The 18,608-nt window shown below is 35.1% G+C and overlaps 1 protein-coding gene across 1 annotated transcript in view; it reads right to left on the bottom strand.

Moving 5' to 3' along the window:
* Positions 1–4,035: 4,035 nt before the first annotated feature.
* The window catches only part of LOC150085781 (thioredoxin reductase 2, mitochondrial-like), a 143,996-nt gene continuing 129,423 nt past the window's right edge, over positions 4,036–18,608 (bottom strand). Inside the window, exon 14 of the mRNA XM_090373483.1 lies at positions 4,036–4,257. Within this exon, the coding sequence (XP_090229609.1) occupies positions 4,128–4,257 (130 nt within the window). The 3' untranslated portion in view covers positions 4,036–4,127. The remainder of the gene's footprint in view (positions 4,258–18,608) is intronic.

Here is an 18,608-nt window from a genome sequence, read left to right as displayed (position 1 = left end):
TGTCCTCTCTCCCAATTTTAGGTATGGGCTTGTGTGTTGCCTCTTGCTTTACTCCGGCATACCGAGGAGGGTTCTTCTTCTTTTGAATGCACTTGTTGCAAAGTTTACTAATGCTTGAAAGTTATCTGGTGATTCCAGCACTTTGGGGAAATCCTCAGTGTGATACACTTCTGTTACAAGCTGGAATGGTTGTCTCAGGTCTGTGTAGTTTATGCATTCGGGCATTATATGTTGTACGGTTTCCAGTGACCCGCATCTGCAGTTGGGGGAATCAGCCAGCCCCAGAGCATGCAGTCTTGCATTTATGCTTCCATGACCCGACAGGAGGAAGGTAGTATATAAATCTGGGCTCAACCAGGGTTTATTGTTTTTATTTATTTCCTGTGCCAGGGTACTACACTGACAGTGGTAGAGAATGAAAGAGACTTGGGGGTGATTGTGCAGGCAGATATGAAGTTCTCTGAGCAGTGCAGATGGGCTGCAAGAGTAGCTCATGGAGTATTGTCAATGATATACAGGAATTTTTCCAGCAGGGATAAGGAGGTGATTATTCCATTGTATAAGGCAATGGTCAGGCCACACCTAGAGTACTGTATACAGGTCTGGAGGCCTCATTTCAAGAAGGATGTAGAGCTGCTGGTACGAGTACAGAGAAGGGCAACAAGATTAGTGAATGGAACAAAGGGGTGCTCTTACGAAGAAAGGCTTAAGTTTTGCAAATTACAGTGTCTGGAGACGAGGCACCAGCGAGGTGATCTGATAGAGGTGTATAAAGCCTTGAATGGTTTAAGCATGCTCAATGCTGATGGGATTCTTCCTCTAGGTCAGAAAAATCACCTGAGAGGGCATAAATTCAAATTGAGGAAAGACAGATGTAGGATAGACGTGCGGAAATTTGCCTTTAGCCAGCGGGTGGTTGGTTGGTGGAACAGACTGCCATCCCTTGTGGTGGAGGTTGATAGCCTAAATAAGTTTAAGGCTCAGCTGGACAGGTATTTTGAACGAACAGAGGGGTGAAGTGGAAGTGGGTTTTTTTTTTTTTTTTTGGCTGATGCTGCATAAGCTTGCTTTCTTGCATCAAATGCCTCTACTAATGCTAATGCTAATGCTAAAAAGAATAAATTTTGGATGGATAGCATTCAGGAAATATAGTCACATACTGAAGAGCAATATCCCAGTTTGTCTGAAACGTAGAATAATGAACCAATGTATACTCCCCACCATGACTTATGGAAGTGAAACTTGGGCACTCACCAAAAGAATGGAAGAGAAGCTGAGAACTACACAGCAAAGAATGGAACGAATTATATTGGGAATCAGACTGTTAGATAAGAAGAGAAACACATGGATTAGGCAGCAAACTCAAGTAAAGGACATTCTTATCAAAACTAAAGAACTAAAATGGTCTTGGGCAGGACACATAGCTCGAAGACATGATGACAGATGGACTAAGAAAATAACAGAATGGTACCCAAGAGGAGCTAGAAGAAAACCTGGAAGACAAAGGCAGAGATGGATATATGAAATTCATGAGTTTGTGGGTAGTAAATGGACGGCCAGTGCTCAAAACAGAAGGAACTGGAAAGTTGCTGGAGAGGCCTTCATCCTGCAGTGGATTGAAAATGGCTGATGATGATGAGTATTTAAAAAGATGTTTCCAGTTTCAATATTTCCGAAATTGTCAATGATTTTTCAATAAGAAAATCAAGAAGAATACACATTATTTAGATTTTTACTATGGTATTATTGTAGTCTTCTTTGTTATATAATATGTATAAACATAGTACTTTTGCATGTATAACCTTTACTACATTTCTTTTCTAATTAATTTTTAATTTATACTTTTATTAGTTGTGATTATGTAAATGTCATTGTCAATAATTATAATTTTATCACTTTTATTATTAATTATCATTATATGAATAAAAGTACAAGAAAATATATAAATATTTCTGAGGGGGGGAGGTGCCAAATTGCGATTGGCACCCAGGCACCACATTCTCTAGGAACATCCCTGACAGTGAACACAAATGGTCACATGAATATTTCAATTTTCATACCGAGCAGTTCATTGAAACAGTACTCTACCAGTTGCACACAATACCAACTGCCCCTTGTTGGCAGTTTTTGAAACCAACTGTTTTGCACTCTTCACATACAGTGGATAGTGTCCATTTCTAAATATCATCCTTAACTAAAGTAATGTTCTCCAATTATAACCACCCTTTTTGTGTGTGTGCATGTGTGGTACACATACAATAAACTCATGTTATAATGCTTTTGAAGGGTTGTATTTCATTTTTTTTAACCTCACTAGATACATTAGTTGTTGCAGTAGTACATCTATAAAACAAATTCAATTAATCAAGCAATGCAAAACAATTATTGCCAGCATAGCATTTCCACTTTCACTAACACCTCAATTAATAAATACAGGCTGCGATAAAAATGTAAAAAAATCATAAGGCACAACAAGGAGTACAGATAAACATCAGTCACACTTGGCCATTAGGTTTTTAAATGTGACATCATACGTATCTACACAAAAATTATCACTATAGATTAATACATATATCCTTGCCTGAAAAATGGGATTTCTATCAAGGGGTCAGATTTATTTAAATTCCTTGGCATGTTTTTCCATTATTACAAATAATATACAATCAAACTCAGCTATAGAATAACAATTAAACAACTAGAAGAACAAGGAGGGCACAAATATAAAATTATGGAGAATAACAGAAGGCTGGATCTCATTCATTTACCTAAGGGCAATGGACTTATTAGAATTAACTACCCATGACAGTGATTAAGGCAGAGTTCAGTGAAATTCAAAACAGAACTGAAAGCGACTTTTGTTGACAGGGTGGATATACCCATAAGTGATTGAGAATTTTTTCTCTTTATTTTTTTGGCAGATGCAAAAAAAAAAAACTGCTTCTTGCATAATTTAGCCATTATAATAATAAAGTCAGTTATTTGGTCATTAATTCAATGATTTTATGAACTTTCTGCTCAGGATACTAATATGCCTTCAATATTTCAGTTGCTTCCTTGGCATGTTTTTCTTCAGTAAGAATAAACCTTAAGTTACCTTCCGAACTAAAAATAACTGCATTGATAGAAACATAGACTATTGGGGTTAATGATTATAACAATTCTCAGTTGTAATGTGAAGAATAGCACTGTTCTTTGCAACAGAATTTAAAGAACTGATTCTTTCAATATTAAAAATACCAAAATCTCCGATTTAAAAGAAAAATAAGATATTGCAGAAAAGGTCCAGTTTTGCTCTCGTGTGAACTTTACTTACAATTCATTCAGTATTGCAAACAAAGTATGGTGCAAAGTCTTTCCATTACAGTACTGTTGTACAGTTTCCATCAGATACTGTAGTTCAAAACTTCAGGTCTCCATTTTGATTTTTCATAATAGCATCTAAGAGAGGTGGTGTGAATAGAAAGCTTGTAAATCTCAAGATTTCTGATCTCTGAAGTTCAAAGCTTGAAAATTTCAAGCTCTTCTATACAGGACCATGCAGTGCATCAGATGCGCAATACACCTCGGGCCCCAAGAGACCCCCAAAATGTTTAACATAGTTACACCCATTTAAGAAATAAAAATAAACGGGGAAGAGGATTTTTTCCACACAACTGGTAAGTGCAACAAAATACTGTACAATATTATGTTTAATGTTTTTATTTCATAATACAGCACTTTTCTATAACCTTCTAGCAACTGCAGAAACTATGCTTTTTTTTAAACACACAATCAGATTTAACAAAGAGGTTCCCCCCCCCCCAATCCAGTCCATTAAACTGAGGATTATGTAGAATTTTATTGTAGTTCATAATTACCAAAATTTTGAATCAATTAAAAGTACTTGTGTTAGTCTTCAGAAAACTGGCATACTGAAACAGACAAAGAAGAGCCCTTGAAAAATTAATTTCATGACAGATTGGTATGTGGCAAATGATGCAAGAAAGCAGGCTTATAAAGCATCATCCAAAAAAAAAAAAAAAAACCACTTCCCACATCTGTCCATCCACTCCAATAATTTGAATTGTATCAAATTTTTTGAACTGTAGGCAAAAAAAAGACCCCTTCCCCATTCAGGCAAGGTTACTTTAACCTCAGCATCCAGTTACTCTAGGATCTTCACCAGATCGCTTTGATATGTTCAGTTTGACTATTTCTTCTGCAACTGTTGGATGAATACCAATAGTCTGGTTTAGATGCTGTTTAGTTAATCCACACCTAAAAAAAGAAATAAATTTCTGATAAATAACAAACAATCAGTTATAAATTTAAACTGTTCGTTTTCCAAAGTTATTGTTTTCAATGAAAGAATAAATAATATACTGACTAATTCTATATATTCGGTACTATGTAATACACCACACACATTACTTTTACTAAAATAAGAGAGACAGAAAATCACAATTATCCATTTCCGAGTAAAATTGTTATCTCAGTAAAATCTTACATCAAACAAAACAAAACAACATGCGCACGCACACACAATTATAGGTGCATAATATATTAAAGCATAAATAATTTAAATTTTTAATTAAAATAATTAAAAATAATTTTATAATGAACTTTCTCCTTGTCGCCATAAAAATGATCTGCAGTGATGTTTTCATATGATGAATTCATATGAAAAAATTATGGCTTCTACCATTCTACATTGTGATGAGCACTGGCATACATCATATTCATAATATTGCATCACTGGCACCAGAATCATGATTTTATGATCATGCCCAGTCATTTTCTATTATATCAATCACTGTATATATACTCAGCACCATACATTAACTAGCCGATGAAGAGACACCTCACCCCAAAAGGTACTATTTTATTTTAATGCTTTTATTGTATTTTTATATTGTTTTAGTGCTTTATTTATGTATATGTTTTATATTGTATTTTTTTTTATTTTAATAGTCTAATTTGTCAGTTATCACAAGAAATTATAGTGATATGCAGCCCAACACCCAAGGCTTGTTTTCTAATTGTATTGGTGTTTTCTTTTGCAAATATATTATGTATGAAAACTAATAAGTTTTGAATTCACTCTGGAATTTGTTCTGAGGCCTAAAAATATAAAGAACAGAAGATAGAAATCATAAGAACTTCTAACAATAATTTACAAGCAGAAAATTAATATTCTAAATACATAAAAAAACACTAAGTAGCCTTATTTGCAAAATATGAGTAACTTCCAGACAATTCCAGAAAACTGCCAATGGAACGCTTGAATTGTACAAGTATGGTATAGTATAAACAAAAGCCCCTCCTAACAAGATTATCTATTATTATTATAAATGTCCTTTACTTTAATTTTTCAGGAGTTGAAAAGAATATCATATAAGATACATATGCTATTCTTGCCAATGATGACCAAACAAGAAATGAAGTTTAAAAAAAGTTAAAAAAGACAGCATGTCTCTCTCTCTACGTTGACTTAAATTTGACACCAATAATACCAAAGGTTAAGGAAATAAAGTCAGCCTATAAATAAAGTATATAAAATGATCAGAACAAAAAGTGAAACAAAAGTCAGAACTCCAAATTGAGACAGTATGTTATCCTTTACAAGCTTAAAGTTGCCACAAGTTGAAATGATGAATTCAGAGAATAAAATAAAGTCCATCTAATAGAATGAGGCCAATTGTGCATTTTACATAAAGAATAAATGGAAATATTTTCTATGCAGTAATTGATTAATTCATTATCTAGTGATATCATTAGCAAGGTTAAAAATCTTTCAAAAATTCCTCATAAACACTTTTAAACCTAAGTAAATAGCACAAATTTAACAAAGTTTAAAGTGAATTGTACTGAAAAAGATACATCTATAGCCACTAATCTATTATCCATCCCTTTTGTCATTACAATTGCAGCCAAACAAAGCACAACTGGATAGTTTATCATTATATACAGTCTGATATGCATATTCAGTTAATGTTAACAGACTCTTTTTCTACTTGAGAACTTCTATGGAATCAGATGATGTTCTCTTCTTTCTAAGAGAATCTTAGAAATAAAACTTGAGATTCTTTTTTGTACTTATAATTCTATGGTATCATGAGCAACATTCTCTTCTTTCTACGAGCCTCACTACTTGACTGTAGTCTAAATTTTAACTATAAAGATTGTTTATTAACAAAGTCTGTCTCCACTGGCATACCTCAGAGCAGAACCCATCTCAACTTCTTTTTTCTTCCCTTATTCTAGGAATTCTGTTTATCTCCTGTGCAGATGACTTCAAAATATGAACACAACTCTCCCCCCCCCCCCACACACAGAGTTCATGGTAACCTAACAATATATTAATTGACTGAAGATTTGAAATTACTGTTGAACTTTCTAATGGTTGAATTTTGGTCTTAAAATTAATGATCATCAATCTGCCCCTATCTCTTTTACCAAAAAAGAAAAGAGGTCCCTTTCCTTCAAATAATTCCCAGCAGAATCTGTCCCCAAAGATGAGGGTATTCATTTTGATAAAAAATGCCCTTCCATACTCACTTATGTGAATTTAGGATCTCTTCTATAAAAATAATGTGGATGCTGAAACAAAATATGGTCCGTATCAGTAACCCTAAAATTCTTCTCCAATTTCTTTCTTCAATTTAAAATTCTTTACCTCCAATTTTCTGTTTTCTTCAATGGGTTATGGCTCTAAAATCTGGGCTAGTGCTTTGATATCTAACAGAAGAAATCTTTTCTCTGTTGAGTACCAACATTTGAAATAGATCAATCTGAAATCAGATTTTCAGTATTCTATTTCAGAGATCTGATCCACCTCAATCTTAGCTTCTCTTCTCTTGACAAGAATATTAAATTAAATTAATTCTCTATTTTTAGCAAATTGTACAATTATATCTGTCTTTCAACTTAAACAAAGGTAGCGTGGCATACCCCACCTAGAAATACTAAAAAGACATCTTTGATTCGTATTAAAAATTGCCCGAAATCACAAACAAATTCTTCCTATCCTCTTACTCCAGTTAATCAAAACTAAATAGTGATATTAATTTTCTTCTTCTTCTTCTTCTTCTTCTTCTTCTTCTAGATGAAAAAAAAATATGTTGAAATATGTTGCAACAACATCCCTTATACTGACCTAACTAATTATTCTTATCTAAGTTTTCCCAGTTCTTATCTTAAAAATAATTTTTAGTCTGCTATTTTCAAGTAATGTATTCTTTATGAATATTAACTTATGTGTATATAGACTCTTTTTATGTGTAATCTCTAGTTGCTTGTATTGTTATTCTGTGTTTGTTTTTATTTTATTAAATTCAAATATATTATTACATTTTCTCTAATATAAGTTCCTCTTGCCTGTATACCGTTCAGTACACGTACGTTGTGAATATCTTATAAATAAGCTTATATTTTTATTATTAATGCTAAAGAATTTAATGATGAAAGGTTCCTTTGGAAAGATAAATCTTTATTAAAAGATATCACAATAATCAAGGAGCATACATTGCACTGCCTAAAAACAACCAGACCTCTGCATGTTTCAAAGAATGTTTTATTGATTTTTGATCCCTCTATGGCCTTAATTACACATTGTATAAAACTGGATAAAACCTAACAAATATACCCAAATTGTAGGTGTATATAGCGATAAGTTTTTGTATATTATCCTTTGTTTGTTTGTTATTTGGTTTTTAGGAGCATCAGCAACTAAGGCCATATTGCTCCGAATATGCGGTGGTCATTCCCTTGACCTTTCCGCATCCTCCATATTTGGTGGTGACAGGCTCGAATCCCAGTCTAATCAAGAAGCGTGTGCTATGCACTGCTGCTCCTTCCCACCTGGCTACGGAGGCGCCTTATTATCCTTTGTGTCTAAATTCTAAATAACATGTGTTGTTACCTACGCGTTCTCCATAGATTTATCTAGGTATATGCCTATGTCTTTTATGATACATTTCTCCATAAACTAACACATATATTTAACAAAATAATATTGTGTATATATATATATATATATATACTGCATCGGCAGTTTGATCAGAGTATCATTCTGTCATGGCATGGATTTGTTTACCGTTCGAAATGCAGTGATTCATTCTCAGGCTGTTAAGGCCTCGTGGTCCTCCAATGAGAATATATACTATGCAAATTTATGTTATTTTATTATTTTTGTTTATTAGTCTTCTATTGTTGGTAGAACATGTTTCCACATTAGTGATATTTCATGCAATTTGGAAAGAAGTGCTATCAAATGGGTGCCACTAAATTTCATTGAATTTAGACTTCATTTTCTAAATTATTTTGGAACATTTCTAGCAATACCCTATTCTTTATATTTCTTCCCCACCACCCTCTTTTCTTGTGTTTTGTGCTACTTTATCTGTAAGTTAATTACAAGTAATGTGGTTTTTGCATTTTTGTTCACTAATGTCTGCATTACTATCTTTATTTTTTGTTTTTATTTAATTTTGCATTCATTTTTGCTGTTTATTCTTTGATTAAATTGGATTTAATTTGAATCATATATATATATATATATATATATATATATATACACACACACACACATATATTGGAATTCTGTCTAATGACAATTAGGTATAAATATTAAATAGCGTAAATGAGGGGTATTGACTCCTACATTAATGCTATTGTCCTATGACAATTACACATTATACTTGCATGGGTTATATATGTACTTAACTTATTTATACATTATTACTTATTAAATTATGGTACTACTTGGGAGCATCAGGCTTGTAGTGACCCCAATATATACTTTATTATATCATTATTACTGCAATAAAGATTTCTAATTTCAGCTTGATTTGGTTAATACTAGTAAATAAGCTACGGAAGTCAAGTGTTTGAATACTAGAAATATTACCGTTCTGTGAGGCTTTCAATACTGATAGGTTGTTGCCTATGATTCTGCTGTCTGGTATAATAGTTAATAAGGGTTGCGGTAGGTGTTCAAGAGTTTTGCCAGGTTTGTGTAACTATACATAACTTTTTATGTATTTCCGAAAAGTCCGGACAGTTTGTGACAGCCAAATCCTCTGCTTTCACCTTCACAATGGTGGGACTGTTAGTAATTCTGGGTATAACCCCCATGCACAAGCACACTGTGGATGACCACCCAGGTTTGAACCAACGTAAGCAGGGATTGAGGTGTGCTGCCAACACCACATTGAGGAAAACTGCCCCTCTGTGTTACCAGACAATACTAGGTGATAGATGACTCTCATCAACTGGTGCAATACCACCACTTTGCTTATTGAAGGCTTGAAGTGGTGGAACCCACGTTTAGTCTGCAGAGCTATGTTCCGGTCAACCCTTCCCCATCTCTTCCATCATGCAGTATGACTGATGACTTTTGAGGTTATGATGGACATCATGACGAGATCCAATCTTCCTTACTTTTCAAGGGTACAGCTCTAAAACAGTGTTCGAAGGCCAGCTGCTAGCTAATACACTGGACCGAACCTATTGGTAACTCTTTAGGAGGCTTCTGGACCAGTTAGCGTATAATCTTGCTACCTATACTCTGACAAATAGTGACTGGAGGGAGTCCGAGTAGTGTGTATGTGGTGGGGACATTGCCGAAACCACGTTAGTCAAGGATCTGGGTATATTCCTACCATGTGTATGCCATATCCAAAAATTTCATTACTTCAGACAAAATGTTCCCCCCAACAACTTTTTCTTACCATTCAATACACCATGAATTGTCGAACTAATAGAATAAGCTTATCTGTGAAAAGATCTAAACTTCCCCAACACTTCCTAGTTCATTTCACAAATATACGTGGTCTCAATCCTAATCTCAACGATGTCCATTTCCATTTGCAGTCTTCCAAACCCCTTGTACTTTTTCTGACAGAATCTCAGTTATCAGTTGATTTAACTACTGCTCATCTCACGTGCCCAAATTATTCGCTGTATGATTCCTTTTGCCTCAAAGGCAGTACTTGTGCATATGTCCGTTCCCATATATTCCCTGTCAGAGACTTGATAATTTGGAATCTCCTCTTTTCGATCTTCTCTGGCTTAAAATCTCTCTACCTCATTGTGTCAAATTCATCTGTTGTCTCTACCATTCTCCCAACTCCACTAATGACTTGGAGCTCTTTGATTTCCTTTCTTTGCAACTTGACTTTCTCCAGACCAACTTTCCTAACAGTTAGGTAATTTTCCTTGGTGATTTTAATATTCACAACACCAGCTGGCTTCCGTTTTCTAGTCACACCGACCCAGCTGGTTGAGATGCTGAGGCTTTTGTTGCAATTACTAATGACCTTGCACAGATAGTTCATTTACCTACAAGAATACCGGACAATCCTAACCATGCAGCCAACATGCTTGATCTTTTTCTCACAAACAACCTTTCTAAGTACATGGTCGAAGTGAGTTGTCCTTCAGATCATAGCTTGGTGATTGTCTCTTCTGCAATGGAGCCTTTATCTAATGGCTATTCCCAACCTCGTTGTTTGGCATTACAAGAATGCAAAATGGGATGACCTGCGAAATTTCTTTTCTTCTTTTCCTTGGTCGGACTACTGTTTCAAAACTTCTGATGTCAACGTTTGCTCAGATTGTGTCAGTGAAATTATTCTTGTAGGAATGGAATCCTTTATCCCCCACTCAACTTTAAAATCTCGTCCTTTATCTAAAACTTGGTTTTCCAATAAATGTGCTAAGGCTGTGGAGGAGAAGAGAATATTGCATATCATAAGTGGCTTGTTTCCAATTCTTCAGTTTCATTTTCTGCCAACACCAAAGCTTGCAACAATTGTAAAGCTTTCCATTTTGAGAAATGCACATCTCAAAATTAATCAGCCCAAACTGGATTTTGAACAGGCTAAGAGTAGAAAACTTGCTTCTTGCCCTAATGGCAGCCGAGCATTCTGGTCTCATGCCAAAGCTATTGGCCGCAACTTTTGCCAATCTCTGCTCCCACCTGTGTCAAAACCAGATAGTTCTGTTGCCACTCCGACCAAGAATAAAGCTGACCTGCTAGCATCCCATTTTTCTCCTAATTCATGTATTAATGATCTTGGTAAAACACCTCCCACCATTTCCACCACTCTCCATTCAATATCTCCTGTAGTCTTCCATCAAAAGGATGTCAGAAGGATTCTGACGAATCTTGATGCTAAGAAAGCTCCAGGTCCTGATAGTATTTCTCCACTTGTTCTCAAAATCTGTGCTCCTGAACTTACTCCTGTTCTTTGCCACCTTTTTTCACTTTCTTATTTCAAAGGTGTTTTTCCTTCTGCTTGGAAATTTGCTCATATCCAGCCAGTTCCTAAAAAGGGTGTCAAATCCCTCCCATCCAATTATAGTCCCATTGCAATTACTTCTCCTCTTTCTAAAGTAATAGAGAAATGAATTAACCGTCAACTCTTAAACTACCTAGAAACCTTCTGTCTGATCAACGTATTGATTCCGCCAGTATTGATTCCGTCAGTGTCGATCCACTGGTGATATTCTGGCTTATGTTACCCATTTATGGACAAATTCAATGGAAAAGTTCGGTGAAACAAACAGTTACTCTTGACATCTCAAAGGCTTTCGATCGTGTTTGACATAAAGGTCTTCTAAACAAGCTTCCATCTTATGGTTTGCCAACTGTTTTTTGTAATTGGCCATCCAGTTTTCTCTCTGATTGCTCACTGAGGGTTATGGTAGATGGCTCTCTGTCTTCTAACTTCTCCATTAATGCTGGTGTCCCTGAAGGTTAATTTCTTTCCACCACTCTTTTCCTCTTGTATATTAATGACCTTCTTCCATTGACTAGAAATCCTATCCATAGTTTTGCTGATGATAGCACATTGCATTCCACTTTCCATTTTGAGAAACCTTGCCCTGCTTGATCAGCTTTAACTTCTCTAATATCCGCTACCAATTCCTTAAATACCGATCTCCAGGTAATTCACCAGTGTGGCAAAGACAACTTAGTTGATTTCAATCCTTCTAAAACTCAGTCTTGTCTTATATCTTGCAAAAAGGATTCTTCTGCTCCTATGCTTATCTTTGGTGACACTCCAATTTCTAGGCATGGTGATATATCTCTTTTGGGCATTTGGTTGCCACATTTGGGGCGGTGGCCCCAAAACCTCTCTCAGGCTTCTAAATTCCATTCAGAAGAAGGCAGTTAGGCTAATGACTCATCTCTAACAGAATCTCTCCACTCGCTGTCTCATAGATGTACTATTTCTGCTGCATGCCTTTTCTACAGATACTACCATGGGCACTATTCTGAATTGGCTTTATAATTCTCGCTCTCTCTTTCAAAACAGTCCGAACACGTACTGCCACCAGCCAACATCCATTTACTTTCCAACTTCAAACTCACAGAACGAACTTTTAATCTTCCTCGTTTATTCATTCAAATGCCACGGAAGTTAAAGTCTAATATGAACAAATATCTTCTCTCGTCTTCTCAACCACCAACCCAAGCACGGTACTACTACAGGTTCTAATACCTCTCATGTTTGGGGTTTTCATAAAAAAAAAAAAAAACACTATTATGTACATAGCTATTCTTGCATGAGGTTATAAATCTGAATCCTCTGGGATTTTTATGGAATTTGGATATAAAGTATATATATATATATATATATATATATATAAAGTATAAAGTATATATATAATTACTAATGACCTAGCACAGATTGTTCATTTACCTACAAGAATACCGGACAATCCTAATCATACAGCCAATACGCTTGATCTTTTTCTCACAAACAACCCTTCTAAGTACAAGGTTGAAGTGAGAGGTCCTTTAGGCACTTCAGATCACAACTTGGTGATTGCCTCTTCTCCAATGGAACCTTTATCTCATGGCTATTCCCAACCTCGTATTGTTTGGCATTACAAGAATGCAAAATGGGATGACCTGCGAGACTTCTTTTCTTCTTTTCCTTGGTCTGATTACTGTTTCAAAACTTCTGATGTCAACGTTTGCTCAGATCGTGTCAGTGAAATTATTCTTGCAGGAATGGAATCCTTTATCCCACACTCCACTTTAAAATCTCGTCCTTTATCTAAACCTTGGTTTTCCAATAAATGTGCTAAGGCTGTCCAAGAGAAGAACGTTGCATATCGTAATTGGCTTGTTTCTAATTCTTCAGTTTCATTTTCTGCCTACACCAAAGCTCGCAACAATTGTAAAGCAGTTATTAATCAGTCCAAACTAGAGTTTGAACAGGCTAAGAGTAGAAAACTTGCTTCTTGCCCTAATGGTAGCCGAGCATTCTGGTCTCTTGCCAAAGCTATTGGCCGCAACTTTTGCCCATCTCTGCTCCCACCTCTGTCCAAACCAGATGGTTCTGTTGTCACTTCAGCCAAGGATAAAGCTGACCTGCTAGCATCCCATTTTTCTTCCAGCTCATGTATTAATGATCTTGGTAAAACACCTCCCACCATTCCTAACACGCTCCATTCAATGCCTCCTGTGGTCTTCCGTCAAAAGGATATCAGAAGGATTTTGATGAATCTTGATGCTAAGAAAGCTCCAGGTCCTGATGGTATTTCTCCACTTGTTCTCAAAACCTGTGCTCCTGAACTTACTCCTATTCTTTGCCGCCTTTTTTCACTTTCTTATTCCAAAGGTGTTTTTCCTTCTGCTTGGAAATTTGCTCATATCCAGCCAGTTCCTAAAAAGGGTGACAAATCCCTCCCATCCAATTATCGTCCCATTGCAATTACTTCTACTCTTTCTAAAGTAATGGAGAAATCAATTAACCGCCAACTCTTAAACTACCTAGAAACTTTCCGTCTGATCAACGATCGCCAGTATGGATTCCGTCAGTGTCGATCCACTGGTGATATTCTGGCTCATGTTACCCATTTATGGACTAATTCAATGGAAAGGTTCGGTGAAACACAAGTAGTTGCTCTTGACATCTCAAAGGCTTTTGATCGTGTTTGGCATAAAGGTCTTCTAAACAAGCTTCCATCTTATGGTTTGCCAACTGTTTTTAGTAATTGGTTATCCAGTTTTCTCTCTGATCGCTCACTGAGGGTGATGGTAGATGGCTCTCTGTCTTCTAACTTCTCCACTAATGCCGGTGTCCCCCAAGGTTCAGTTCTTTCCCCCACTCTTTTCCTCTTGTATATCAATGACCTTCTTCCATTGACTGGAAATCCTATCCATAGTTTTGCCGATGATAGCACATTGCATTCAACTTTCCATTTTGAGAAACCTTGTCCAGCTCAATCAGCTTTAAGTTCTCGAAAATCTGCTGCCAATTCCTTAAATGCCGATCTTCAGGTAATTCTCCAGTGGGGCAAAGACAACTTAGTTGATTTCAACCCTTCTAAAACTCAATCTTGTCTTATATCTCGCAAAAAGGATTCTTCTGCTCCTATGCTTATCTTTAGTGACACTCCGATTTCTAGGCAAAATGATATATCTCTTTTGGGGATTACCCTGACTTCTAATCTCTCTTGGCACAAGCACATTACAAATATTGCTTCCTCTGCATCTAAAAAACTTGGTTTTCTCTTTCGCTCTCGGCGTTACTTTTCTCCCAAACAGCTGCTCACTCTGTATAAATCGCAAATCCGAATATTGTTCTGGAATGTTCATGGAATATTGTTCCCACATCTGGGGTGGTGCCCCCAAAACCTCTCTCAGGCTTCTTGATTCCATTCAGGAGAGGGCAGTTCGGTTAATTAATGATTCATCTCTAACAGAGTCTCTCCACTCGCTGTCTCATAGACGCACTGTTTCTGCTGCATGCCTCTTCTACAGATACTTCCATGGGCACTGTTCTTCTGAATTGGCTTCTATAATTCCCGCTCTCTCTTTCAAAACAGTCCGAACACGTGCCGCCACCAGCCAACATCCATTTACTGTCCAGCTTCAAACCCACAGAACCAACTTTTCATCTTCCTCATTTATTCATTCAACTGCCGTTTTCTGGAACAACCTTCCTTCATACGTATTTCCTGAAAATTACAATCTACAGAAGTTCAAGTCCAATATCAACAAATATCTTCTTTCGTCTTCTCAACCTCCAACCCAAGCACGGTACTAAGTACTATAGGTTTAATACCTCTCGTGTTTGGGGTTCTCATAAAAAAAAAAAAAAATATATATATAAGGCAGATTGTAATTACTGTTGTTCAGTTTTAATTTTTTGTTAAAGGCTATAATAAGTTTTTTTGTAATAATATTGCAGGAACTGGATACATGTTTATATGTACTGCTGGAGTTAAGTTCATTCGTTTCTCAAGGTGTATGCATAAAATGCTTTGCAAATAAAAGCATAGTTATTTAATGCTTTATCTACTGGTGTAATGATACAGTGCTCGTGTATCTCTACTGGTTTTTGTTTTAGTTTAGATAGGTTATAGTAGCTGACCATGTTCTGGGAATATTTATCCGAACTTTGTGCTGTAAATTTGTTTATTAATAATGTGAATATATTGTTAAACCACATGTGATATGCTTCTATAGGTGTGTTATGTTTACGTGCCAGCAGAAAGCAGTAGTTTAATAAGTCCTGATAGAGCTGTTTCTTGAAGGTAGTCAGATTGATTTTATTGCAGGGTCTGAATTTAAATCCTTGGGACAGTATATATCTTAGTATTGGATCTGCAATGATGTTTAAATCTCCTGTAATGATGTGTTCATGGATAGGATCAATATATTGTTGCATATTACTTTGTTTGCAGATGCAGTCGTTAATGTCTGGGTTGTTGGATATTAAGTGGGTGGCTATAGATTTATATTACAGGATAGTAGCCCAAATGGTTTCTTATGTTTGTATCTGACCTATATACAAATGTTTTGGCTATTGTTGGGAAGCAAATCATTGTGATGGTTGATATATTTATCAATATTGATGCTGTCCATAATTTTGCTTTGGAAATTTACGATTATAATGGATTCTTTTGTACCCAGCTTATTATGTGGTTGTTTGAGATTAAATTTACAGATATGATGTATTAGGCGAAAGAGATGTTTAGACTTGAAGGTAAAGATGTATATGAATCTGTGTAGTGCTCTAAGTACACTGTGCTTGGTGCTGAAGAGTAAGTTATGTATATAATGTACATCTATGTTATTGTTGTCCCATTCTTTAAGCACTGAGGAAAATATGTTGTTGGTAATAATTTTATGGTTGAATTTATTATTTAGTCCATATGGAAAATAATTTACTCCATATGGATATAAGGTTTTTAATTTCAACTTAAATAATTCTTCTTGCTTGGTTCTAATCTCGGCATTATTAATATGTGCTAGTATGGTTACACTGAGGAAAAATTGCCTAATTTTAGTTTATTGGTACTGTTAGATTTTTTAGTGTTTATAATGCTTGCTGTAAAATTTGACCATATTAAATTTGTCATATGTACAACATTCTGCTATGTTGTTGGTAATAATTTTATGGTTGAATTTATTATTTAGTCCATATGGAAAATAATTTACTCCATATGGATATAAGGTTTTTAATTTCAACTTAAATAATTCTTCTTGCTTGGTTCTAATCTCGGCATTATTAATATGTGCTAGTATGGTTATGTATATATTGGTAAAGCTGTGGGATTGAAAATGCTTATATTCTATTTCTTATTCAATATTATTAGTGTGCCCATTACTGTAGTTGTTAATATCTGATCTGTGCAAATTTAGTCTTATTTATCCAACATATTTTATGTTACAGGTTCTGCATGTGATTAGGTACATAACACTGTTGGATTTGCAATAGGTAGGTTCTGTAGTGTTGCTGGTTATATGTTGTGGGTGCATGCAAGAACAGGTTAAACAGAGTTTATTTTTACAGGTGTTGTATTTAAGACTATAGTTCCCAAAATTTTGCAGGTTAGGAGCATTAGAAGCTTTTGTGCTCTGTTCTGTGTGTGTAATTTGAGTATGTGTAATGCGATTGTCTTGTAATGGGGTAAAGTACAGAGCATGAAACCCTGGGGTCAATTTTAGCCTACTCTGCCCATGTAGTATGCATTCATTGTTTTGAGGATCCATGTTACATAAAATAATAAAAGTAGTATAACATAACTAAAGATATAAAAAATAAATAGATAAAATAAAGTCATGAATAGTGTAGACCGTAATTTCAAATGTAGGTAGAGGAATTAAAAAAATATAGTTCAACATTTAAGCAGTTCAAGGTGGTGTTAGCACAACAAATACAAAGCTTATGAGCATAGTAAATAAGTAAATAATGGAGAGTGATTGGAGTAAACAGGAAGATAATAATAGATATTATGGATCAGGGATGCTGCTTGAGCAAACGTACCCTACAACCATAATGTAAATAGAGTGTGAAGTAGAAAACAGCAGTATATAGAAAGTGGGAAGTAGAGGTTTGTTACTACTGAACCTACAGTATACATGAGAAGTGAACTAGAAAAAATGAATAAGATATATAGTGATATACGATAGGATAAAGTGACAAAATAAGATAGGAAAAGGTGACTAAAATAATATGGAGGTAAATAAGATCACATTGCAGCACTGCTCATTATTAATTTTTATTATTCCTGCAATTTTTCTTTCTTGTTTCTGTAAGGTCATCCATGTTCTATATGCTCTATTTATAATTACTGGCATAACTTATTAGGTCCTATTCTTACCACAAAATTCAAAATGTCCATAACACATGTTCAATAGCATATAGAACATGTCAGAAACAGAAGCAAGAGCATTGCAGTCTTTCTCATAATTTCGGTGGATGACCTCAGACGAAGATATTGAAATTGTAACAGCACAATGTGATCATATTTTACCTCCATATTTTATTCGCCTTATCCTATCTTATTTTGTCACTTTATCCTATCATATACCACTACATTTCTTATTCATTTCTTTGAACAACTCAAAGACTATACAAGCGTTTGACCTGATTCCTTTTGCAGTAGGTTTTACTTATCAGTAAAATTAAGAAAAAAATTACAAAAATTTTCCAACTGATTTTCAAATCCAGAGAATTGATTTAGTTCCCAGTGATACTAACTTGCCATTTACTTTGAAGAAAAGACAATTTCTTAGCTTTTGTCATCACAATCAAGAAATCTCAGGGTCAGACTTTCAAAAAAGTTGACATTTTTGCTCATGGATAACCTTATGGAGCAGTTTCTAGGTCCAGATAATTTTTATGCAATAGCAGTAATTTTTTTAAAGGACGATATAGTCATACGTATAAAAAATTATCAAATTGCATTTTTACCCAAGTCCGTCACACTGACACCTTAGTTAGTAGCAAAGGGAGCTGAGGAAAAGGTTTTGCAATTACTTCGATATTAATCTTTACTTCTTCACTGAAATAGTTCTGGCAAAATATTTGTCATGGATATTTTAGAAAAATAACACTACTCTGTATGTTGAAAAATTCGATGTTTTCTCATTGAATTTTTCAGCATTTATGAATCATTTTCTAATGCTGATTTCAAAAGTGACTTCCATTTGTTTCAATCATGTCAGGTTTCTTCAATATTCACAAAAGAAAATTGATTTTGTTCCAAATTTTTATTAATTTTGGAAGCATTTGTGAACTGAAATTACAACAAAATGCTACTTTTACCAGACTTTTATATTTAAATACATGATGAAACACTATTAAAAAGGGCAGTGT

This window comes from Mastigoproctus giganteus, chromosome 5 (assembly GCF_048544385.1).
Source record: "Mastigoproctus giganteus isolate SK-2022 chromosome 5, ASM4854438v1, whole genome shotgun sequence".
In the NCBI taxonomy this organism is placed as follows: Eukaryota; Metazoa; Arthropoda; class Arachnida; order Uropygi; family Thelyphonidae; genus Mastigoproctus; species Mastigoproctus giganteus.
Note: the sequence above shows the minus strand (reverse complement) of the source record. Positions and strands in the feature narration are given on the sequence as shown.